General features: G+C 34.8%; 1 protein-coding gene across 1 annotated transcript in view; it reads left to right on the top strand.

Moving 5' to 3' along the window:
- Nucleotides 1–27,377, top strand: part of LOC113044293 (neuroligin-4, X-linked-like) — a 101,256-nt gene that overhangs the window by 61,706 nt on the left and 12,173 nt on the right. Inside the window, exons 4-5 of the mRNA XM_026204130.1 lie at nt 16,103–16,288; nt 20,028–20,817. Of these exons, the coding sequence (XP_026059915.1) occupies nt 16,103–16,288; nt 20,028–20,817 (976 nt within the window). The remainder of the gene's footprint in view (nt 1–16,102; nt 16,289–20,027; nt 20,818–27,377) is intronic.

Here is a 27,377-nt window from a genome sequence, read left to right as displayed (position 1 = left end):
TGCAGAGCTGCCAACCTAAATGGCATTTTAGGCATCATAGGCACTCTTCTGATGCAAATGTTGTTTGAAACTGTTGGTAGAAAAATGATGCTGCCTTTTAAAAATTTCATTTGGCTTTAGACTCTTATGCAGCATAGCATGCATCCTTCACAGATAAGGCATTGCCAGAATCCATTTCAATGAGCTCAACTTCAACTTCATCCAAGATGAAAAGTACAACAAACTCAGAGGAAAATGAGAAGTTCAGTCTTTATTCTGTGCTAAAGACTGAAAATATTATTTGCGCTATATTTCACCTGTGTTCTGTATTTACTGATTTATATTGAGAGAAAAAAAAAAAACAAATAAATACATAGAAAGATTACTTCCTTTCTCTCTTCATTTAGAGTCTGCGTATTTCAGATTGACCTCACTGAGATTTTTAAAATAAATTAAAGGGGTATTGAACTTTTTTTTGTTTGTTTGGTTTTACAAGATTCAGTGTTTTTACATAAAAAATAAAATAAAAATAAAAGGTAGTAATAGTAATAGGCTATGTTCTGTCCTGTTTTTAACCCTATTAACGTTTAGGTCAAAAACACATACTGTAAATGCTCAATACATTTCAAATGATCTGTAATAACAGACAAAGCAATATAAAAACATTCACTCACACTTGTGTGTTGAGACATTAATGTTAGATCCAGTTTAGTTGGCACAGCAATGTCTTTCAGCTTTATTCTTTACCAATGGTTCTTCACATAGTAGACGGGGCTAAACAGGCAGCAAGGCAGTGTTTAGCCACACTATTACATCATAGAGTGACATTCCACAAGCTGTTGTTTCGGCAAACTGCCTTCAATATAAGCTGCTTTTAGACTAATAAGAACGTTTTGAGTTCTGAAACGTACAGAATGTATTTTATACTACAATGACACAATTTTGGTTTCTCAGTTAATGTCTTCTTGTAAAAATGAAATTAAAGACACTAAATAAAATTTGAGCACATATGCGTGTGTGTGTGTGTGTGTGTGTGTGTGTGTGTGTTTATTGCAGTTTCTAGACCTCATTAAACAGCAGAACCATTTTCAACTCAACAATTATATTATATTTTTAGTTTTTAATATATGAAATATAGAAAGCAGTTCATTTAAACTAATGGTATTTCACAATAGTACTTATTTGATGTAGTTTTTTGATCAAATATATGCAGCCTTGGTGTAACAATTTTCTTTCTTTTAAAAGCTAACTCATACTGATCTCAGACTTAAGGACAGTAACTTACATCTTGCATTTGATTTAAAAATAAATAAATAAATAAATAGCAAAAAGGACAGTGGAGATTCAACAGGCATGCAAACACACAGACATCCTTGAGACATCTTATATATGAGAATAACCAGTGGGAGAAAATAGAGTGAAAAAAATAAACGGAGAGAGTATGTTAAGAATATATCATGGTCCAGAAAAAGACATCATCCATCAAAATATGTCTATCTGACAATGGCAGAATGACAGGAAGTGGAGCAGAAAGAGGACTCCATCAATTACAGCTGAGGTTTTTGCTGATAGATGGGGAATATTTTGTCCTTTACAACATCATGCCCCTGAAGCTTATCCTGCTTTTACACAGTGCTGCCAAGACTTAGTCTAATAGAGTCATATATTAAAGACTTACTTATTTGTGCCTCGAGGGCCAAAGATAAAACACCGCAAGGGGTGAAGATTCAACATCTTGCAGTGGCTAATTTTATAACTGTCTATGGAAATTAATTCATAAATTTATGAATCCAATTACATTTGCAGCACAAATTGGTAGAACTGAGTGCAAGTAAGGTCTAACCACCTCTTAACTCAAACATTCTCTCTCTCACACACACACACACACACACACACACACAAACATAAACTTCCTTCTGAACTTGCATGAGAACTTATTAAGAGTTATGCACTGTACTTTCCCTCAGCTTTAGGACTATTTTTTACCGTATGATCCTGCAAGCCTTGCAGTCCTTCTCTTAGGGGTGTCAAATAGATTCTAATTACCTCGGCAGAATTAAATGAACATACGCTAATGGATCATGGGAGGCATAGCCTGGCTCCAAGGATGTGTAACCAATTGCACTCTTCATGGTTCAGAGGGAGTAGAGGAGTCACTTCACACCAGACCTTCTGTATGTATTACCTCACTATATCATTTTAAACCAAATTACACTTGACTGAGTCGGTGAGGATTTTACTCAAAAAGAGAAAGATAGCGAATTTGAGAGACATATGGCAATGCCCTGTATGAGGAAGGGCACTGCAGTTACTAGGTGCCTGGAGATTTTCCCTCCTATGAAATTACTGGGATCTGACTGTGCTTAGGACTACTTGCTTAACCCTTTAAGGCAGGGATTTTGTAGCCATATGGTATGACAGCATATCACGTTACTTCACTTTCTTGGAACTTGAAACAATTAAGAAAATTACCTGAATATCTAGAAGGGCAGACTGCAAAAAAAAAAAAAAAACAATAATACAACCTTGACATTTGACTTTTCCCGCCGAAAGAAGAGACGTTGTCTAAAATGATCCTTAAATTAGGCTGTTCAATATTCATAATACATAAGGAATTCATTCATTCATTCATTCATTCATTCATTCATTCATTTAAATATCAACTTTGACAAAATTTAGAAAATATGAACATTGTCATAACACTGTACCACAATGGATTTGCAGTAATACATGTTATCATGGGCATTTATTCATCCATTCATCCATTCATGTTCAGTCTAATATCATAATTTGATATAGACATGCATCAATCAATCAATCAATCAATCAATCAATCAATCAATCAATCAATCAATCAATCAATCAGTCTAGTCTGCATATTAATCTAGTTGTCTAATAATTGTCTTGCAATGTGTATTATAACTATAGTTGACTCTCACAAATTGCTTTGTTCCTCTTTTGTTTCACTGGATAAAAGTGCTAAGTGCATAAATGGAAATGGAAAATGCAAGGAAAAGAGTTACCCACTGGCTTTAGAATGAACAAGGAAATATGTAAATGATTATGGTTCTTTCAGTTTGTGTATTATGAAATGTATTTTTTCTAAGGATAACTTTTATTTAATCAGAAGAGAAATGTGAACTTCAGTGCTCCAAACTGCGACTAAAACAGTCACATTTACGACCAAATATATTAAATTGCGAGTGAAGTTTTTGCTTATGTCGCCACTCGCGACTATTGTATATACATGTTATTACTTAAAAATTGGCATGTAATCCCTTTTTCCTTATTGTTTTGCAATCACATCTTTTTTTGTTTGTGTATTAAACTTAGATTATGTGCATCAAAGGTTTAGTGAAAAAAAAAAGAGTTTTCAAACAGTCTTCATTGCTGCCACACAGCAGCATTGTCACACACCTGCTAAACACAGCTCAGTTGTGCAGCGTGAGAGAGAGAGAGATGACGGAGACGTGCAAAAGTGAAAGTACAGAAAAGCACAGTCAGTTGAGTGGATATTGGCAATATTGTTAACAATTCTCGGTTATAATCATTACTAAAATGCTTCTCCTTATCGAGATTTACTGTTAATGCGTGAACCTCATATTATTTAAAGCGCACTTGCCGTCCAGTAAAAAAAAAAAAAAAAGTGCTTCGTTACTTTAAAAAAACAACAACAACTAAGTATCAGCTTTAAAATAATTCATAATTCATAACGAAATACAAACAATAAAAACTGTTTTGTTATTGCCACTATTTAATGCGGCAGGTGCGGTCGCTTTAGCGCCTCAGTTCAAGTGGCAAGTAAACCCATTTAATCATTCTCTTTAATAATGTAAAGTACATAATGATCATGAACTAACATCAAAATATAGGCTATTTTATATAAGAGAACCTACAGTACAACTTATTGAAATGTTTCATGTAAAAGCTCATTCAGTTTTTCAAATGGCTGAAAATGTCTAAAGCTTAAACATTGCAACGTAATATATATTGACCTCAGAATAACCATTCAGTGCCCATAAACTCATCAGTCAGCTAGAAAAATAACTATAAAGAGGCATTTTGGTATGCACTTCATTTTAATATTTATTCTGTTTTCTACATGATTCAACTCCTATAAAATTACATTTTACTAATTAAGAAAAACAGACTGAAAGTATGAAAGACACACACCCTTAAAAATAAAGCTACTTAAAATATTCTTCACAGTGATGCCATAGAAGATCCATTTTTGGTTCCAGTAAGAGCCATTCAGTCAAAGGTCATTTTAGTTATATATTATTATAACTTTTTATCATCTGAAGAACACTCTTTCACCACCAATAACCTTTTGAGAAACATTTATGAAGCCATTTAGACAAAAAAAAAAAAAAAAAAAAAAAAGTTATTCTATGGCATCATGAAGCACCTTTATTTTTAAGAGTGTGTTATCATTTAAACGATGCATTGAGGAGGAGCCCGAACTACAGTTAGTGGCTAACTGATGTTTATTGTCCATGATATTGGTACAGATTATGTGTAATAAACAATGCATGACTGTATATTTCAAGTTGGAAAATACATTTAGTTCCCACTTTAAGTGAGCCTTAGTCCCCAGGTCACCTACAAGATGGATTAAAATGCTGATAAAGTCAAGAAAAGGTGAGACATAAACACATGACAGTATGAAAAAAAAAGAAAATAAAAAAAGACAGCCCCTCACTGACGACTACTGCGCACAAACAAAACCAAACACAAAATTAAGCCCAGGCCTGGTACTCTCTCGTCCTTCACTGTCGTTACTCATCCTATTCATACTTCTGATCTCCTCTGTGGGACTCGAGACCGGTGAATGGCGCAGGTGTCGCTCATTTCCAAATCACTCCACCGGCCTCGCTCCGTTCCCACGGCTCTCAGCCCTGCAGCGTTTCCAGGAATTCTGAGAATTCACTACACAGAGGTGCCCACTATAAAATGAGAGAAACAAGGAAAGATTGTGGGACATTATAGATGGCCTGTAAGCAGCAGGAGTCCTCACTTATATGGACCTTGAATGACTTCAGGAGAGCAGTCAACCAAGAGCACTCATTTAAAATGCATGCAGTTCACTATAATGCGGGGCTTTACAATGAATAATGCAATTTGATTAGTGAACCGGGCTTTCGTTTCATTGTGCTTTGAGTTACTACTGAATTATATATCCCTTTCTCTATGGATATTTAAGGAATATATAGTGGAGTCTGGATAAATAGCTGCCCACTGCTCTGGGTGTGTGTTCACTTCTACAGAATATCTGATTGTTAAGTTACAGAATTGGAACATTTTCCCTGCAATATCATAACCTTTTATACAGCAGAAAGTCAGCAGCGCTGATGGCAGAAAAGACACTTTCTCAACAGCACAATTCTCACTAAATAAAGAACAGATGGCGTTTTCACCACACATCAGACAGACTCCCTGATAATTACACGTGCTCATTTTAATCAGTGTGCTTCTGTGTTTTGTGCAGTAGGTGTGCTGGAGCACTATTTTCTGTTGCTCCATCGCCTGACACATCTTAATAAAACCAATGTTTATTGCTTTCATTTGTTTGAAGCAAGTATCGCAAGTACAGTATTTTCAGTTACATTTTAGATGCTGCTTAGAAAATTATGGAATCGCTATGGATGCTTTTTTCCACAGCAGGATAAAAATAAATAAATACATAAAGATAGTAAACCTTTTTCATAATTGTGACCTATAAAGTAATAATTGTGAAATAAAAACATACATAGAGAGATATAAACTCTTAATGCAAGGGATAACATCAGATTTGTAATTCCTTTTTAATCTGATATTGGAAATAAGCTCCATACAGAACATCTCTACTATAGTCGCAACAGACTTACAAAGATGTTGGTCCAGATTGTCCTAGTCGTGAAGGAGCATTGTGATAGAGTGACTCAATTGCAACTTGACAGATTGACTATTTTGCAACTGAGTCAGGGAAGATGGCGTGCTGTAACTCTGAAATGTAAATAACAAACAGGAAGGCTCAGAAACACTCACGGCTAGACAATTACCATAAGTGGCGTAATTCTTTATGAAACAAGCCACAGGAACAGCATAGCTAGTGCTTTTATTTCTTCAAAAAATATCTGAAGTTCACTGAAAGTCATAAATAATATAAATCATGCAGTCTGACATCCTGCAAGCGTATCATCAGAATAGGACCTCGGGCTGATGGCACAGTTCTACATTAAGTCCAAAGTGATAGACTGGATCCAGTTGTTTGCTCAGAGCCAGTGGCATAAAGCATTCGATTAAACATTTTATATAAACATTCACCAAATATTGCGCCAGATTGCTGTTTATGTAATCTCAATAAAAGGCAGCAAAAAAAAAAAAAAAAAAAAAAAGAAGTCAGGATTGAGTATTGGTCAGAGTCATTTGGAGTGTGATCAGTAACACAGCTGTTATTGTATAACCAATGTGTTAATACATGCAGCTTTCACTAGATGCACAATCTGAATGCAATCCAAAGCTTTAAATAGAGGTTTGCTTTGGTAAATAAACCCACTGAGCTTTCTCCTGATATCAGTGATGAATCATATTAGGTGTATCATTTATGGAAATAGCAAGTGAATGTAAGGCTAACCCACTCAGTCATTATAGTTGGTGGACTACAAAGGTCTGTTTAATGATTTTTCATGCATTGTGATGGGTCGTGAAGAATAAAAATATCTTCAAATGAAATGTAAGAAACACATAGAGATATAAATAAATGTTTTCATTTAAACTGATATATTTATTTTTTTTTGATCGTGAGCATCTTTCTCCCAGTATCTGTGTGTGAAACAATCAACTGCTGCTGACAGGCTTAAAAACAAGGGCTTTGTTTACTTGTTAAGGCTTGAAATACACAGATAAAGAAACTAAGCTGCAATGTCAAACCCTTTAAGGCATCTTTTAATCAAACAGACAGAAAAGGGATGTCTTTTAAGGCCAAGTGTTTATAGCTTTGTTTGCTTGACACTGCACATGATTAAAATAATCTACAAGACATGATTTATTCACGTACATCAGTGCTGAAACATAAACGCACATACAATACAATAAAAAATATATTTTTTTAGATGGATTTCATAGTAACTCGTCAGTGATTTTGTAACAATCCTCTAATCATCTATCATAATTAAAGTGTGTGTGTGTGTGTGTGCTCTTGATTTTGTGACATATCAGGACACAATGAAATGGGTATGACACAGGTATTAAAAGGAGAGGGTGACTTATGAGGACATATAACTCATGTCCCCCTTTTTCAAAATGTGTATAAACCATACAGCAATGATAGAAACTGCAGAAATGATGACATTATCTAGTTGTGACTACTCATATTATGTTCTAATGTATCCATGCATCACATATGTTGTTGTCAAAGTCCCTTTACAGACATGTCTTTGAGCACCTACTTATGTAAGTAAGCAGACACTTTTTTCCAGGGTGACTAAGAGTTCACTTATTTTAGAGTCTGTCCCTGCTGTGCTCAGCTATAATGGTTCCAGTTTCTTCCGGTCGATAGACTCAGCTTTGGCCACAATTACTTCCCCCAGGTTTGATCTTTTTTTATTATTTTTTTTTTTATTTATTTTTTTAGAATAATTATCCCAGAATAAATTTGTATGGGTGCTGTATCATCTCAACTGCAGATTGAGGTCTAGTGTGAATGCAGTGATCGGAGTTGATGGACTGAGGTTAATTTCCCATCAGCCCTAATGGTGGTCATTATAACCAGCACCTGCACCTTAGAGATGCTGTACCAGACTTCATTACCGCTCTTTTGACGTCATTCTCAAACAAAAGAAATTGACCAATAAAGTCTCAAATAAAATTCCTGGTATGGTGCACGTGCATGACATGACCTCAACTGAGCTAATCCAGAATGTTTATCTCACGTCTCCTTCTTTAAAAAATTCATATTTCATCAGAGAGCCAAAGGGATTATCTTCCTGACAGTGAGCACAATTAAACACTATTACCATCAGACTGTCAGAATATGGCTTTCTTTTTCTTCATTCATTCTTTCTCTTGCTGCCTTTGCATATTTTGATTAAAAAAAAACATTAGTTAATGATTGCTGAATGCACATATTAAAGACGATTTGGCATTAAAGACAAGTTTTGACAAATATGGCTGTTATTATGTCATTATAAAATCAGAGGGTGTCATCACAAAGAAATTAAATCAATGTTGTTGTTGTTGTTGTTTTTGTTTTTGTTTTGTTTTTTGTTCACAAATGTTCACTTGGATATGACATAGTTATTACTATCAATACCAAGGACTGAACTCATTCCATTTCTAGTGGATGTTAGTGTGTCCTGACTGAAACTTTATTTATTAAACTAACCGATAGCTCTTCTAGAAGTACCAGTCACTGTCAGTACAGGAAGTCACTGCATATTTCAGAAACTTTCCAATAAATGTTTGATACACATTTACTCTCATGTCATTCAAAACTTGTATGTCTTTTTCAGTGGAATGTAAAAGAAGATTATTTTTTATTTTTTTAAGAATCTTCATAAATATTTTCAGCTCCCATTGATTTCCATTGGAAGGACAAAATGCAGTGAAGTCAGTAGGATGCACTGGTTACCAGTTTGTTCTTCAAAGTGAACTTAAATCTTCATTGAATCTCCTCTTGTCGTCCACAAAAGAAAGCAATCCATGCACTCATGGGCTGTCTAGAAGTACCAGGTCATCAAGAAAACTAAATCTCTAGAAAACTTGACAGTTGACAGAAACTTGACAGAAATGTTTACACCCTTAATTGTTAAGTCTACTTAAGATTTAGCTACAATGTGATACAACTTGTTTTCAATCCATGCTTTAACACATTAAAATCGAATGGACAAGTAGTTTTTGATACTGTATATGTACAGTGTGTGTGTGTGTGTGTGTGTGTGTATATATAGAGGTCTCAAATAGAAGGAAGTAAATAATATTTGGATGGTGTAATATCGTAATACAATGTTATTAATCAATATATTAAGACAACCTATGCTACTTAAATGACTAAAAATCCTATAGATAATGAGAAATGATTATTCACCACAGTGAATATGATGATGCGATGACACATTCAATCACACAGCTTCACCTGATGATTTTTTGTTGTTGTTGTTGTATAATTTATTATTTGAATAAGAGAGCAATGGCAACAAAATTTGGTTAATCAAAAATGGTTTTAATCATTATATAATAGATTGGATAGATTGGACAGAAATAACAACACAAGTAAAAGGCATTGCCTAGCAATGTACAATTAACAGAAGCAGCAATAAAAAGAACACGAAAATACATACATTATGTAGGTGGGTAAATCTGACTGGCTGGCGCTTATAGTTATAAATGCAATGTGGTTTGTTCTGGTTTTCTAAACAATTTTTAACTAGGGGATTGTACATTACACAATTTTAGCAAAAGTCAGTGACTGGGAGACTTGGATGTTTTATTGGAAATCTGGCATGCACATTTGAATAACAGCCATGGGTAAAAATTACACCATGGTGGTTCTAGTGTTGATGGAATGGACACTATGAGGCCAGGTGGGGCCCAAGTGGGACAGCCCAAAGTGTGGGATGAGTGTGGGCTGGCCCAGAGTGGGTCCCAAATGGTGCCAGTTGTTGGCCCATAACATGCCCACAGTATGTCCACACTGTAGGCTGGGTGTGGGCATATTGTGGGCACAGTGGGGGAAGTTTGGGAATATGGTGTGGGCACATTCTTTGATATATATATGAGACAAAAAAACATGCACATCATTTTTTATTTATTTATTTATTCATTTTTGCACCAATATCTTGAATTTTGGGGCAGAACTGTCTTTATGGAGTTGTTGTCCTGCATCAACTGTATGAAATGTCAGATAAAGTACAGGTCTGGTGGCGGGGCTTGTGTAATATTTTAATTGCTTTAGTTTTTCATAACTAATTAAGTTAACACATTAAACTGACAGCCCTATCACACACACACACACAAACAAACATATATATGATATATTTATACATACATACATACATACATACATAAATATATATATATATATATATGAACAACAGAGATTAGATATTGTGAAACTTCTGATTAATCCTAGATATTACTTTATACTCGTATCCTTTATGCTGCTGTCTTTCTCTGCTGAGATTTATCTGTATGGTTTATGGTTGCCTACACCATCCATCCTCTTACAGGCACAGGCCAGAATAAAAGGTACATAAAAGATTACATGTCTGTGTTACATTACATTCCTGAGGTTAGATTTGGTTGATTGCTTGGGCCAAAGCTGTGCTTGTTTTTTCACACAATATTTTAATCCTTTGTTAACTTGGTGTATTAAAGGTACAGTATTGTTCAAAATAATAGCAGTACAATGTGACTAACCAGAATAATCAAGGTTTTTAGTATATTTTTTATTGCTACGTGGCAAACAAGTTACCAGTAGGTTCAGTAGATTGTTAGAAAACAAACAAGACCCAGCATTCATGATATGCACGCTCTTAAGGCTGTGCAATTGGGCAATTAGTTGAAAGGGGTGTGTTCAAAAAAATAGCAGTGTCTACCTTTGACTGTACAAACTCAAAACTATTTTGTACAAACATTTTTTTTTCTGGGATTTAGCAATCCTGTGAATCACTAAACTAATATTTAGTTGTATGACCACAGTTTTTTAAAACTGCTTGACATCTGTGTGGCATGGAGTCAACCAACTTGTGGCACCTCTCAGCTGTTATTCCACTCCATGATTCTTTAACAACATTCCACAATTCATTCACATTTCTTGGTTTTGCTTCAGAAACAGCATTTTTGATATCACCCCACAAGTTCTCAATTGGATTAAGGTCTGGAGATTGGGCTGGCCACAATTTTGTTGGTTTGGAACCAAGACTTTGCCCGTTTACTAGTGTGTTTTGGGTCATTGTCTTGTTGAAACAACCATTTCAAGGGCATGTCCTCTTCAGCATAGGGCAACATGACCTCTTCAAGTATTTTAACATATGCAAACTGATCCATGATCCCTGGTATGCGATAAATAGGCCCAACACCATAGTAGGAGAAACATGCCCATATCATGATGCTTGCACCTCCATGCTTCACGGTCTTCACTGTGTACTGTGGCTTGAATTCAGAGTTTGGGGGTCGTCTCACAAACTGCCTGTGGCCCTTGGACCCAAAAAGAACAATTTTACTCTCATCAGTCCACAAAATGTTCCTCCATTTCTCTTTAGGCCAGTTGATGTGTTCTTTGGCAAATTGTAACCTCTTCTGCACATGCCTTTTTTTTAACAGAGGGACTTTGCGGGGGATTCTTGAAAATAGATTAGCTTCACACAGACGTCTTCTAACTGTCACAGTACTTACAGGTAACTCCAGACTGTCTTTGATCATCCTGGAGGTGATCATTGGCTGAGCCTTTGCCATTCTGGTTATTCTTCTATCCATTTTGATGGTTGTCTTCCGTTTTCTTCCACGTCTCTCTGGTTTTGCTCTCCATTTTAAGGCATTGGAGATCATTTTAGCTGAACAGCCTATCATTTTTTGCACCTCTTTATAGGTTTTCCCCTCTCTAATTAACTTTTTAATCAAAGTACGCTGTTCTTCTGAACAATGTCTTGAACGACCCATTTTCCTCAGCTTTCAAATGCATGTTCAACAAGTGTTGGCTTCATCCTTAAATAGGGGCCACCTGATTCACACCTGTTTCTTCACAAAATTGATGACCTCAGTGATTGAATGCCACACTGCTATTTTTTTGAACACACCCCTTTCAACTAATTCAACTAATTGCCCAATTGCACAGCCTTAAGAGCGTGCATATCATGAATGCTGGGTCTCATTTGTTTTCTGAGAATCTACTGAACCTACTGGTAACTTGTTTGCCACGTAGCAATAAAAAAATATACTAAAAACCTTGATTATTCTGGTTAGTCACATTGTACTGCTATTATTTTGAACAATACTGTATCGTTCACCCCCCCCCCCCAAAAAAAAATATATATATATATATATTTTTCATACGTGAACAAGGAAATATTTGATCATCAGTGTTCATGATGATCTTTTCTGTGGAATGAAATTGAATTGCATAAAATATGTTAAATATGTAACTTTAACTTCTGCTTGTCCATTCTACAAAATAAACAAATCAATCAATCAATCAATCAATCAATCAATGGTCTTTCATCCCGAGAGACATGTTAGCCATTATTTATTATTTATTTTTTATTCAATATTTTTACTGCTCTTCTCCACTAAACTACCCTGTTATGGTGTGTTTGTTCTCGGTTTACTTTACTGCTCCCCCAGAAGTCTTAACTGTCATCGTAGACTGCGTTGGGGATTGTTGCTAGTGTATAATTGTACAGCTGACACTGCTGTGGTGACATCAGTGTGAGCGCCCTTTTCTTCCATACATCCTGCTGAGGTGTGTTAGGGATACATTTGGAAGTGTTTTAGCAACAGCAGCTAGCTGTGAGCCTGGCAAGATCTTTTTGTCACTGTCGCTCAGGCTTCTGATCTCTCCAAAGTATTTGGAGGGGTGACCTACATTTCTGCAAACGGCTCTCGCTGGCTTCACCATTTAATACAGCAAAGGATTAGTGAGGGTCTTACTTTGAACAACACACCAGGAATGGCATCAATCCTTGTTGAATGTTCCGGAGTGTCTTTCCCAACACTAATACAAAACCGTCCACATCATGTGGCCAAGTATTAATATAATACTTTGGTCTGTAAAGAGAAAATAACATCACATTAAGCTTTATAAGAACCGGAAGCAGGTGTCAAGATTGTGTCTAACTGTATATAGACACATAAAAAAATAAAAAAATAAAATAAAATAACTAAAATAACTAATAAGCATTTGTTATGCTCCTGACTCTTTTATACCTGTGACGTCTGCAGCAGAACACATTGGTGAAGATGCACACTCAAAAAAAAAAAAAAAAAAAAAAAACATAAAAAAGATTAATAATAATAATAATAATAATAATAATAATAATAATAATAATAATAATAATAATAATAATAATAATAATAATAATAATAATAATAATAAAGTAATTATTCAGAAAAGTGCAGGATTTACATGGTGGTTGACTGTTCCATTTTTATTGTTAGCAATTTAGTGCAACTTTCATGCTAAATGCCTTGAATTCAGGATTGTATTATGGTGTACCATGCTGTTCAATACAATTTAATTTCAATACTTTTTAAGATGTCATTTTCAGATGTTTCCTGCCAAACCAAATGAAGCCTTGTACATTCTTTTTGAAGTCTGTGACCCCCTGCCCCCCACATACATAATCAATTTAGTTCTGCCATTTTTTAAGAACTATTTGACATTAACTACATATCGAGACTACTTAGGAAATATCAATCGTTCAATCACTTATTTTTTTTTTTTTTTTTTTTTTTGTGAATGAGGCCGCTGCATTTTAAATTATTGGAGGCACTTCTGGTTTGAAAAAGATATGCTCAAAAAGACTGAAACACATTACTTTAAGTCATAAGGTTACAAAAAAAATCTGACTGAATTAGCTGTACATTTCCCTACTTTTTCTATTTTCAGAAGTCAACGTAATGCTTGGTATTTTAACGTGATGGGATATAACAATGATACCAACATAAGAATACTTTTCAGTTCACTGCATTCTCTTCCTCCTAATTATTTTCTTCTCCCCAAACCCCCCAAACCCCCTGTTCTTTACTGTTTGGAAGAAGAAGAAAAAAAGACAACCTATACTTTGCATTTTTGGTCTGCTTTTCCCATTCTATTTATGATATATTCCATGAATAATTATCTGACATGCACTGAGAATCACAAAAAAAAATTTCAGCCCTGACAATTCTTTCCAGTGTTTTCACAGAGACACTTTAAAATGGAATTGTTATGTAATATAGACATATATTACAACAATGACTTTTACATTTCCTTTTGGAGAAAATAATGTCACCTCATTGACATTGCTTATTATTGTGTTCATAGAGCAAACCTTCTGCTGATTGTCTGCTGCTTTACAAAAGTTATTATTATTATTCACACAAAGCATCATGGGACACAGGAAAAGGGTGGATAGTATACAATAGTAATTTAAGATAAATTAAAGGAATTTTAATGTACCATCTTAATATATATATATATATATATATATATATATATATATATATATATATATATATATATATATATATATAATTTTGAATAAAAGCTCCAGTTTCCAGTTTAAAATAGCAAACTAACATGTTTAAATAATTATTTCAAATTTACCTTTCCCTAAATCCCCAAATAATTGCTGTCAAATAAAACTTTTTCCAGCCCTTCCATTTTCCCTTTTTTTGCAAGTATTATTTAATAAATGATCATTTTAGTTTTGAATAGTCAAAGTTACAGCATCAACATTTATTTCAAAGTCATTTACGGTTCTCTCTATATCGATTCAGTCTAGAGATAAAGTGCCCTCACTTATACAGTCATTATAAAGTCCATGCAGAGAGACAGGCTAAGAAGTGGTTTTGAAGAATACCTTGTGAATGGACGGGTTCACAGATCGCAGACACGCAAAAGTGGACGAGGTGCAGTATGCACCAGGTGTGCCTCATCACATTGCCAGCAATATTCTATTTGATACCGGATGAGACTGGATCAGGCCTGGCTGTAGGAAACTGATGAATGTTTCGAGAAATGATTTCATCATCTGCATGCATATCTTGTAGCACTTTTTACATTTCTATTAAGGTTACTTGTAATGCTGTACTCACAGAATTCCTCTGACTTCTTTTCCCTCTTTGTCATGATGATGTTCTGTATGTGACCATGGCCGCGGGTTATCCAGTTGAGCTGCAGTAGTGATGCTGTCCTGGGCTTTGTAATCCATCTCCCACAGCAAGACCCTTCTGTGTAGGCATGACCAACTGGATCTGTCCCTCTATCAAAAAGCCACAGTGGCTAGCCCTGCTTCCCTTGCTCCTCATCTTATTTGTCCAGAGCTGTCTGGGACCCGGCCCTAAGCGGTTGTATGAGGAAAGTGCCTTTGCCATGGGCCAGAATCGGAAATCCAAGACCGGGCAAAGGAACAGAATTGATACCCCTGAGGCTTTTCCGGGTCTTGCTAATGGGTTTAAGACAGTTGGCTAATTTGTCAACCTGTTTGTGATTTTGTGCACATTGACAAGCCTGTTAAAGGTTGGCACACTTACTGTAAGCCGATCGGAGCAATGGGGATTATTTAAAAAGTCTTTAGGAAATGTTTGTTGCTGCATGTTGTCACTTTGATGTAGTGTCGCCTCAAATAAGAAGTGATTTTGTCAAACAATGCCTAAAGACAAATCACCATTTAACAAGAAGGCACTGCCCTCCTTTAGCAATCTGAATGTCAATTTTGATTAGAATCTAGCTTTTATCCACATGGAGAACCCTGCAAAAAGATGCCATCAAGCCAATGGACCCTTCACCCATTGGAAATTACGGGCATCTCTACATTCAACTTTGAATGAGTATCTAAATTGCATCAATTAACATGGAAGTAACCTCAACCTTTTTCTATAAAGATGGTCGAATGACCCTATTAGTGTCTAAAAAGTAACCTTGAACTATCTTCTTTGCCTTAACAGCATGTCTCTTGCACCCAAAGTGGTGCCTTTTTTATTCTTTCTTCACAATGATGACTTTATAGAAAGGCTATAGGGACAGACAGGGTCCCGAGGTAAATAATGAGCGGGTTTTGAGGGCAGCCATTAGTGCCCTTAACATGAAGTAACCAAGGCATGCCATTAAGAGTCTCTTTTTAGAATTCTGTGCTCTGCCTATTCGGATGTCAAGTGCAGCGATTCTTTTATGTACATGTGTTTGTGAGTGGAAGGTAATGTGTCAAAAAAACAACAACCTTAAATTAGATTAAAAAAAAAAAAAAAAAAGTTTTAATCAAATGGCCCATAGATGTACATGTATATGAGAAATAGAAGAATTGTGAAAAAAAAATAATTTCATACTTATATGAAATATTGAAAGAATGAATATTTATAAGCAATGAATTACTTCAGAATAACACCTTTAAAAGCTTTTTGAGATTTCTTCTAAATGCATTTGTGTGTGTTTGTGTGTCACTAGGGTTCCTGAGTACAGGTGACCAGGCAGCCAAAGGGAATTATGGGCTGTTGGACCAGATCCAAGCACTCCGGTGGATCAAAGAGAATATCCTGGCTTTCAAAGGCGACCCGAAAAGGGTTACTATATTTGGATCAGGAGCTGGGGCGTCCTGTGTTAGCTTGCTGACCCTGTCACACTATTCAGAAGGTAAAAAGCATTCTGTAATTGACAATTAGATATAGTACTGTGTTATCTGGCCATTCTTTGGGAACCAGTTTCTGACCAAATTGGGTAATTGTGAGATTAAATGAAAAATGTAGTCACAATGTTATATATGTAAAGCTGCTTATGTGAAATATTAAGTCGCAATTGTGAATTGCATTATGAAACGTTTCAATTATGAGATAAAATGTCATTGACGAAAAATGTAGTCACAATCACCAAAAAAATGAATATTTTGTCATCATTTAAGAAGACATTTTGAAGAATGTTGAAGAACCAAACAGTTGTTGGTCACCAGTGACTTCCATAGAAGTACTGTTTGATTACCAGCATTCCTCAAAGTATCTTCTTTTGTGTTTAACGTGAGAAATAAACTCTTACAGTTTTGGAACGACATGAGGTGAACTCTCCCTTTAAGACCATTTTCATCGTTCAGCATTTTTTTTTTTTTTTTTTTTTATAGTTTTTTTTTTTTTTTTTTTTTTGCTACATAGTGCACTTTTCCCTTAATTTCATTTAGGCATATATGAAAAAGTCATTTGAATTCAGATGTACACCAGAACAATCGTCAAGTGATCTTGGCTTGATTTAAGACAAACTCTAGAAAGATATGTATCTGGAAAGATAGCAATCTGACCCAGCGGATGAACAAACCGATATCTTTCTGCATGATTTCTGCTGCATGAAGGACAGCACTGTTTGTTTGGCTAACAGAATAAATCAGTTAACCTGAGCAAAGATGAGGCAGAATCAGTGTACTAGCACATCACTGCAATGCATAATCAATATGCCCGCTTTTTATCTGAAAATACCTTCTAATTGCGAAACAGGTCTAGTGAAGCACTGCTGTCCTGATGTCGCCTTAATTTACGTCCAGACTCATAAATAAATATAAGTAATGATTAGAAAGAACGCTGCAAGCCTGCTAAACTGTTGTCCTGCTACGAGACCAGTTGCATTTGAATAATATGACTTGCATCAACAAATTGTGGTCCATTTAGATGTTGCCTTGTGAAAGCAAACTAAAAAATTTGTAATTAAAATAAAAACTATTTTAATCCCTGTTCTAGGACAAAAAGCAAATAAATAAACAAATCAATAACTGATTCTTGTGAAGTGGGCCAAAGCAGGGTACAAAAAAATTTAATGAATAAATAAATAAAATACAAATTTGACTAAGCTACTGAGCTGTGCTTTGATGCAACCTCCCAACTTTTCTTTTTTTTTTTTTTAATCAAATGAAGCTTTTCACCTTGGACTGTGAAATATAATTTCAATATTAACTTTAACAGCAATCAAGATGTTTTGAAATGTTGCAAAAAAAAAATATATATATGGAGCATTCTCATGTTAGCATACAGATTACTCTTTCAAGTTTAACAAACATTAAAAAAAAAAAAAAAAAAAACATTAGGATAATAATAATAATAATAATAATAATAATAATAATAATAATAATAATAATAATAATTTTATCAATTTTATAGCATATTAATAATTGAACCCTTCTCTGTGGACACACTGTAGTGAGAAGACAATAAGTGCCATAACATTGATATAATAATGATACAATTAAATTTAAGTGAATAATTGTGTTAAACACATTTTTATTGATCCCCCATATCATTATTAATTTTTTTAATCCCCCAAAACATTTACAACTGTACAATTTTTAAACTTATTAGCAGTTTCCACTGCCGGACATATTTTGTCCTATGTCTAAAGAATCAGTGAAATACAGATCTGAGCATGCCCTAAATTACAATTATGAGAAAATAAACTGTGATTATGTTCCATTTTGTTTCTCTTTGTCTCTCTCTCTCTGATTCAAAATTCATTTTCCAAACCATTATTATCTACATTTACAACAAACATACAATCCCCTCTTTTCTCTTTCCTGATATATTGAAAGATCTTTTATGAACCAAAAGCCCTTGGTTCCAGTGTGCCTGGCTGCATGTCATTTTCATTGCAACAACCCCTACAAGGCATTCATCTGGAACTCAATTGTCCCACTATAAAAATAGATTTTACATTCAATGTCCAGCCTGGGTAGATAGCAGACGAAATCTAGTAATGGATCAAATGACCTCTGGCTACAGTTACTCTAACACTAACACAACACCAAATAAGGAAGTGCCATATTTGATCAAAATAACAGGACAAGATGTACAGTTCCCTCCTGGTGTTCTGTCTGAAAGGTCGGCCATGATTTATGAATGAATTACATAATGTAAATTGTAAAATAAGTAGAAGGGCATTTAATTTCACTTGCTGCCCCTGCTGTTTTCCTGAGCCCTTGTCTTCAGACACTCTAGTGTTATATCTAATGTAAAATTGTTCAGATGCCACTCAAAATGCATTAAATGTGCCTGGCAAAGCCATCATGCATTTGGGTTTGATTTGGACTTCCTTTAACTAGTTTAAAACATATTATGAGTAATCTGTCTTTGTTTTATGGGAAGGGTCTGCTAAGCTCCATTGTCTGGGCATTGATATTGATATTTTTAATGGCTTGTACATTAGAAAGCTCTTGACAGTAGTGCCGTCTCCACATTTTTGATATTTTAAACTTGAGTGAAGGCTATTTTTCACTCCGTGTCAGTGCGGCAGAAGCCTCGGTTCAGCCTAGTGAGATCGGTGCCCTGAGGTATTGCTATTTTCTAGGACACAATCTGTGTCAACGTGTTATGGCCACGGCTGGCTGAGCTGACAAAGGTACAGCATCAATGCATATGCATATTAGTTGGAGTCTATGTCAGGCACTGTCTGATATTACTTACCCATATAACATTATGCAGGGACAAAGACTCCAGCAGGCTTCATTACAAAGCATTCTCTTTCTACATGCACTTTCATTTTCAAGCCATTTTTGGCCAGGTCCCAATTAAGTCTTTGATGACACATTGTAATATACAATATGAAATAAACAAGCACCTTCCGTATTATTATAATTATATTTTCATTTTCATTTTCATTCTTCTTCTTCTTCTTCTTCTTCTTCTTCTTCTTCTTCTTCTTCTTCTTCTTCTTCTTCTTCTTCTTCTAATTAATATTATTATTTCCCCTCAGTTCTCACTTTCATTTGTGTCAGATAGACACTAATAATAATAATAATAATAATAATAATAATAATAATAATAATAATAATAATAAGACTTTTGCCTCAATAAACTCCTAATTTGCTGTTCATTAATAATTAATAAGGTAGTTAAGTTAGGTATTGCATAGGATTAGGGATGTAGAATATGGTCACAGAGAATATGTGCTTCATAAGTACTAATATACCGCCAATATGTTAATAATAGGCATGCTAATACTAAAGTGTTACCAATATTTTTAATGAAACTTGAGAGATTGCAGTTCTTCCACTGAAAGTCCATCCACCTAAAACTTGGATGCTTCATAACGTTTTCATCAACCAAGCAATCCATATGAATCAAGCTGCTTAAAGTCTTCTGACACAATCCATTCATATGATGAATATGTTTTAATTTAGGCTTTTATTTACATATAAACACTGATCAACACACATGCATAGTGCACATCAAAAATGGTTCATGGAAGCTGAAATGTACTTGCTTGACATGCAAACAAAACTCACTGGTTCTTGAAGAAGCTTAAATGTGAAACACATGACACATATTAAGCAATGTAAATTTTGGGGTGAAATAATGATCTAATTTTAATCAATGTTTTTTTTTTTTTTTTTTTTTTTTTTTAGATTTATTTCAGAAAGCCATCATCCAGAGTGGGACTGCTTTGTCAAGCTGGGCCGTCAACTACCAGCCAGCCAAATACACCCGCATACTAGCTGAGAAGGTGGGCTGCAATATGCTAGACACTATAGATCTGGTGGAATGTCTACAGAACAAAAACTACAAGGAGCTGATTGAACAGTACATCACTCAGGCCAAGTACCACATTGCTTTTGGTCCGGTTATTGATGGTGATGTCATCCCCGATGACCCCCAAATTCTGATGGAACAGGGAGAGTTTCTCAACTATGACATCATGTTGGGCGTCAACCAGGGTGAGGGTTTTAAATTTGTGGATGGCATCGTGGACAGTGAGGATGGTGTCTCTGCAAACGACTTTGACTTTGCTGTGTCTGATTTTGTGGACCACCTCTATGGTTATCCAGAGGGCAAGGACACACTTCGAGAAACCATCAAGTTCATGTATACCGACTGGGCTGACAAGGAGAACCCGGAGACCAGGCGAAAGACTCTAGTTGCACTGTTTACTGATCACCAATGGGTGGCGCCAGCAGTAGCTACGGCGGACCTTCATGCTCAATACGGATCTCCTACGTATTTTTATGCATTCTACCACCACTGTCAGAGCGAAATGAAACCTAGCTGGTCAGATTCAGCACATGGAGACGAGGTGCCTTATGTGTTTGGAATTCCCATGATTGGCCCCACTGATCTCTTTAACTGTAATTTCTCCAAGAACGATGTCATGCTTTCAGCGGTGGTAATGACTTACTGGACGAATTTCGCAAAAACTGGGTAAGTTGAAGCATTTTATTTGTTCTGTTAATTAATCTTGCTCAATGCCTTCAGTATCGGATACGTATGAATAGTTATCTGAACACTCTTTCACTTGTTATTTCAACATTTTTTGTTTCAGTTTATTCTTCTTTTTCTTTTTCTTCAAAAGAAAAATCCTTCAATATGTAGTTTACACTAATATGTAGTTAAATATGAGTGTTTTTTTTTTTTTTTTTTTTTTTTTAATACACCACTTCTGGTATGAATATGCTTTTCCATTTTGATATTTGTAGGGGTCATAAAGACAGAATGTGTATTACGGGTGTGATAGCTGTCTTTAAATAAGAGTATGGAGGAAGAAATGCTACAAAGATTGAATTTTCAAAAAGAAAATCTCATAATATCATATTCTTTGAAAAGTTCAAATAAACCCTATTTGGATGAGACTAGTTTTACCGGGGGTTTCACAGACATACTTAATGACATTTAACCCCCTCCGAATCTGCCACTTATTTGTTTTTCTCACACAAACTCTGTAATAATTCCAGAGCAAATTACTTACTGTTTTTCGGCAAACTCAGCGGTCCTCTGTTTCCTTGTGTTTTTTGGCCAACATCTTACAGGTACATTTTTACGCGCACATTTTTGATATGTTTGCCTCCCAGCAAAGAAATTAAACATAAATAAATGATAATAATGATAATAAAATTAAGTGCCAGACCATGTAAACTGTTAAGACTGGCTACTCAATTACATAATGTTTTAATTACATACCATTATGAAAATTAAACCTGGTTTTTCTACAAATGATATTAATATTATATAAAAACTATAGAACCACAAATTAACCGTGGTTTTGCTATACTATCCATAGCTTGACCATCGTATTTGTAGTAGAAATATGGTTATACTAATGATAATCAATCCAAATGACAATACGCAATGCATTCATATAGAGCGTGTATTCTCTGCAATGCCCAGATGTACAAAAAACACTTGTTAAAGACAAGTAAACTGTCAGTAATAAAATAGAAACAAACTAATAAATTAATAGCATACATAAATACAACTGAACGAAATTTCAGTTACAGACAGTGTAATAAAAATTTCATGAACATTGCAGTTTTCTTTTCATAAATTAAAATTAAGATTAATAAAAGTTATTAATCTAGTTATTATAAAGTATATTTAGTCAAGATCAGTGAATGATTTTATTTTGTTCTTTGTTTAACATTAATGATAGGCAGCACGTTTATAGGCCGCTGTCTCTTTCACACCGAGCGTACGCAGATCTAAAAATACTGTACATGCATTTTCTTTCTAATCTGTTTTCATTCATTTAAGACAAAAATGCCTGTGTTTATGATGATATACTTATATAGTTTTCTGCATACTGATCGATAAATGTGAAACAAGGTAGTTTTGGCCTGGAACAACCTTTACTACAGTGGAAATACTCTGAATGTTCTGAGAGTGGACACAAACCGGGAACCCGCACCGTGACTGCTGTTCTCTGTGCACGTGCTTGTGCTTCATGTGCTCTGCATGCAAACAGGGTGCAAGTTCTTTCCATTCCTGCAAATAAATAGTTTTAAATCACATTAAAATGTGAATGCTGGAATGGTTAAGCATAATCAAAATGCACGCTTATTATCAAATAACCAGTTCTTGGAAATTTGGAACTGGTTGTAAAATGGAACTGCATTCGATTCCCAACCCTAGTCATAAGACACCTTTTTATAGGCCACAAATTGGGACTGAACCAGCTAATATTAATTTTCACTGACTAGGAGCAGGATTGTTTTCTTATCACTGATAGATTTCTTCTAGGGCTTTCACGATATTAGATTTGTCATATCACGGTTATTGTGGCCATATCGATATATCGTGACATCTATGGAAACCTTGGGGGAAAAAGATATCATTCAAATTATTTTTTACTTTGTTTATTGAGTTTTTCCTTTTCACCCAACGAACATAAAGATACTGATAAACGTAGGGCAGAAGACTCTTTCTCCATCTTCTTTGCAGCATTTTTGTTTGAAATAACAAGAGAGAAAATACTGTTATGTTTAACAGTATCATGAATAAATATTAATGGTAACCTTTTACACTAAGATGTAATATATTAACATTATTAACTAACAGGAATGAACAATGGACAATACATTTATTACACATTTTATTAGTCTTTGTTAATGTAAATAAAAATAGCCATTCATTGTTCATGTTAGAACTAATTCATGTTTACAAATACAATTTATGATTTTAATAATGCATAAGTAAATGCTGAAATTAACATGAACTGAGATTAATTTGTTGAAATATTGTTCATTGTTATTTATGTTATTTATATGTTAACTAATGCAATTAACTAATGATATCTTGGAAATTTGTCAGTGACATCTTAAGCTGCACTTAAAAATTTAATTACGTGATCATTTTAGCATGTTTAGCAGATGTCCATTAAGATTTCTTAAGATTAAGAGTCTTACTCTATAAAGAATGCTTGTTTTAACTGTCTCAAGCACACAATGTGGAACATCACATTCTATTTAAGGAACTTGTCCTAAATGAGTCATGGTTTTGATTAAAGAACCTTCGGTGGCCTTTGCTGTCTCCTCACATTTCACGATTTGAAGACTCAACAATGTCAGTCAGATTATTATTTCAATGGTATCGGACCAGCTCTTAACAAGCCTCTTGAATTATGGGGTTCTCTCCATCCTTTTCCTCATACAGCATCACTGCACTCAGGGCAAGCCCAGTTCATCCCGAACGTACTTCAGATGTAAGTGACTGAGGCCCCCTCATACTTTCAGGGTCCCATTCGCCATTTATAGGCAGAACAGGCATTGCTGTTTGGCACCACTCCAGAAGATACCTGTGTGTCAGGAGATAGATTGGCAGGCTCATCAACACCTCACGTCAGCCTGCTCTCCCTCCGCTAGCTAAGTGTTTCTCTCAGAGCGAGTACTTTAAAACAGAGGAGGAAAAACGAAAGCAATTTCAGCAGCACTTGGAGAATGCTCGCTTTGCAAGAGAGTCACTCCAGCCTCTGGTAAACACTCCAGTGGTGATATCAGCCTCTCTGAGTGTTTCCACAAAAAAAAAAAAAAGACAGCGAATAAATAACCTGCAGAGAAATGTGCAGAACATAATGTCTCATTTGTAGCCTTCATTTGTCGCTATGGCTGTCAAGCTTCAGTGCTCAGTCTAGAGAGAGCAAGACATGGGTCATTAATGGTATCATTGACGGAAATTAGCATACACTGTTGTTCTGGATGTCAAGTGTCAACATTGGCTTTGTGGATTTTATGGGTCAGGAAAATTGTACACACATATTGTATTATACATCAACAGCAGACTGGAGATACAAACCTGAAATGGATAGATGGAAGTCTTTGGGACTCACTATCACGTTGTTCCAATCCAGTCAATGTAGTCCAAAACAACTCTGAACCCTATTGACTTTTGAACACAGAGAGAGAGAGAGAGGGAGAGAGAGATGGGGGGGGGGGGGGTCTTTTTTTATTTATTATTAAAAGCAATTTATTTTACCATTAAAAACAACCTCACAAACAAAAACAAATTTTATAACTCAAAAGATTTTCTTAATATATGTCAAAGTGCATCTTCTGCATGGGTTAATTTGGAAGAAAAAAAAACGGACACCCTTTTACTGGGTTGTCGATCAGATCAGAATCCACCTCAGCTTCCATATCAGTGCCTTTGGAATGAAGAGGGTGTTAAGATACTTGTATTTTTATTTGGGACTGAGCAATATATGAAAATAATTGAGAAGGACTTATAGAGGAGGTGACTGGAAAGCTGAAGAGATGGTAATGGATTCAAGCTCAGCTTTCTTACAGAGGGAGAGTATTAGCAGTGAACAATCTTGCTGCCTCAATGCTGTGGCATCATCTGACAGTATATGATCCTCCAAAAGACCTTTTGTCAAAACTTCAAAAATATGTTGTGGACTTCTTCTGGGGTGTCCGTTATTGCCTCCCCCCGGAGTACTTTGTTTTCCTGTCAATGAAGGCAGTCAAGGGTTAATCCGTCTGACCTCTATGGTGTAAACCATGAGATTACAAACTGCTCTAAAGTTGCTGTATTCTTCAGACTCTACACCATGGATTAGTTTTGGTCTTGCAATAAAAAAAATAAAAAAAAAAATAAAAAAAAAATAAAAAAAAACAAGATGAGAGTTGATAAGCAAAAAAATGTACAAAAAACAAATTCCAAAAATTTGCATTGTTCATTGGTTTATTTCGCTTAAATTTTAAGTTTCAGTAAATTTACATTTCATCTTCTCCTGGAAGAACAATGTTACTTCTAATTCAGCAGTATTTTCTTTTCCAAGCTGTAGAAGTCCATCTAGAAGTTGAACAGTTGCTTCAAAATTACAAGGTTGTGCACTATATAAATCTTTATTAAAAACATTATATCTTTCTTTTCAGTTATTTATTTTCAATTTAACAGTTTGAGATAATTTATGTTCTTCTTTTCTTAAATCTTCTTCTCCAGTGATTAGAGGAAAGTTTTTGAAGAATCCATACTGTTTAGCTAAATAAATTTCCCATGAATAGATGTGTTATGGCTCCTATCTTCATACAAATTCTTTAGAAGCAAGTTATACTTTGCTGCTGCTGTTTAACTTAAGAATTTGCTGCTTTGACAAAAACTGCAAAAAAGAAAACTGCAGAAAAGTTTTGTACGGTGACATTCTCTCCCTCCATTCTCCCCAAAAGTTTTAAAAAAACATTATATAAAGGACACCTTTCAACAATCTATTATTAATAATTATATTAAGAAGTGTTCTGTGTTATAGACATAGCTACAGCAACATACTGCAAAATATAACTGTTAAAATTCTCCCTCTGTTATCCACTTGAACATATATCCTATCAAGTCGTGCACCAGAAACTTTGTTAGCATGAATTTTTAACCATGTACAGTATATTAATTGGAAAAGCCTCTCTCCATATTTCAAAGATGTAAAAAATCAAAAATACTGAACAATGGTTTTGAGAGTTACAGCGTGAGAAAATAAGTGAGGCTGGCCATGATTGCTACTCATAGTGTAATGAAGAGTACAATTAAAATTACCAGCTAAAATTATTATTCTATTATTTGGAATTTCTGAGATGACATCTTTTAACTTTTTAACTTTCTACACCATTATTCAGAGCATCAACATTAATAAGAGAAAACTATTATCTGCTTTTTTTTTTTTCAAACCTATACAGACCTATACCAAAACAATATTTTTATCCGCTCTATGGGATCCATTTACATTTAGACATCCAAAATTCAAGAATGTCATAGTGCTTACATCAAAAACCGCTTCAAATCTGTAAATAAAGCCTCAATTTTTGGTTTAGGAACTCCTTTGGATTCATCGAGGAAGTCACTTATTTGTTTTATTGTAAACACAAATTACAAATAAATGATTCCATTCTTTCAGCATCCTCTCCATCTGACAGACTACCTAAACTCTTTAGATCATTCCCTGAATCATTTTCAGAATGAGAATATTCTGAACTCATAGTGGACATCTGAATGTAGCTTTTCACAGCTGTTTCACTTTCACCATCCACTTCAGTATCTTCTATTCCCATTTGTTCTTTTTCTGATCGTTTTTCATCATTGTTTACTATTGACATGGATTTTTTCCCAAACACCATATTGATTTTGATTGCTTCAGCACTATCATCATTTTCTGTGTTCAATTAAACTCAGTTCAAATTTATTTATATAGCGCTTTTTACAATACAAATCATTGCAAAGCAGCTTTGCACAAAATTGATGTTTCTATACTATTTAGTAGTAGATTATCGGTGGTGACCCAGTGCCTTTATTTAACGTCACATCTTTTTGCTTTAAAAGCGCTGTTTCAACGTCAGGGACGTATTCATTTTCTTGGCCAACATCTTGTTCGGTTATTTTTGAATGAGATGGCTTGTTTGTTTAACATTGGCTTAGCATGTCTCTGTTCTCCGCACAAAAAAACAAAAACAAAACACAGCATTTGATCAGAGCAAATAAAGATTGTATAATCTTTGGCCTTATTTTTTAGTTTCACGGCCTAGCTAAGCAGATCTTGTTGCACATTTAATATCATGTATATATCGCCGAAAAGACAAGACGTGCTCGATATCTGGATATTTCAGACCTAACAGGATCATCTTTATAAAAACTGTTAAGTTTACCATATCTTTCTAGCAATGCCTGAATAACTTTGTTCTTAATGAATGGACAATTAAATTAAATTAAATTTAAATTAAATTTAAAATTACATTTATGCATTTAGCAGATGCTTTTATCCAAAGTGACTTATAAAAAAACATTCAATATACTATGTTATTTTATCACTACTAGTAAAAACGTGTAATTAAGTGTAATTCCACGTCCAAAAAATAATCAACCATTTGAACACTGGCAAGACAAACAACTACAGCTTTGTTCATTCTAGAAGCTGACTTAATATGTAGCCCACCAACCTGTTCAATAACTGCAACCAGCACATCTTCCACAGATATGGAGTCATCTGGCATGCACTTCAATCCATGTCT

Source organism: Carassius auratus, chromosome 26 (genome assembly GCF_003368295.1).
Source record: "Carassius auratus strain Wakin chromosome 26, ASM336829v1, whole genome shotgun sequence".
NCBI lineage: Eukaryota > Metazoa > Chordata > Actinopteri > Cypriniformes > Cyprinidae > Carassius > Carassius auratus.
Note: the sequence above shows the minus strand (reverse complement) of the source record. Positions and strands in the feature narration are given on the sequence as shown.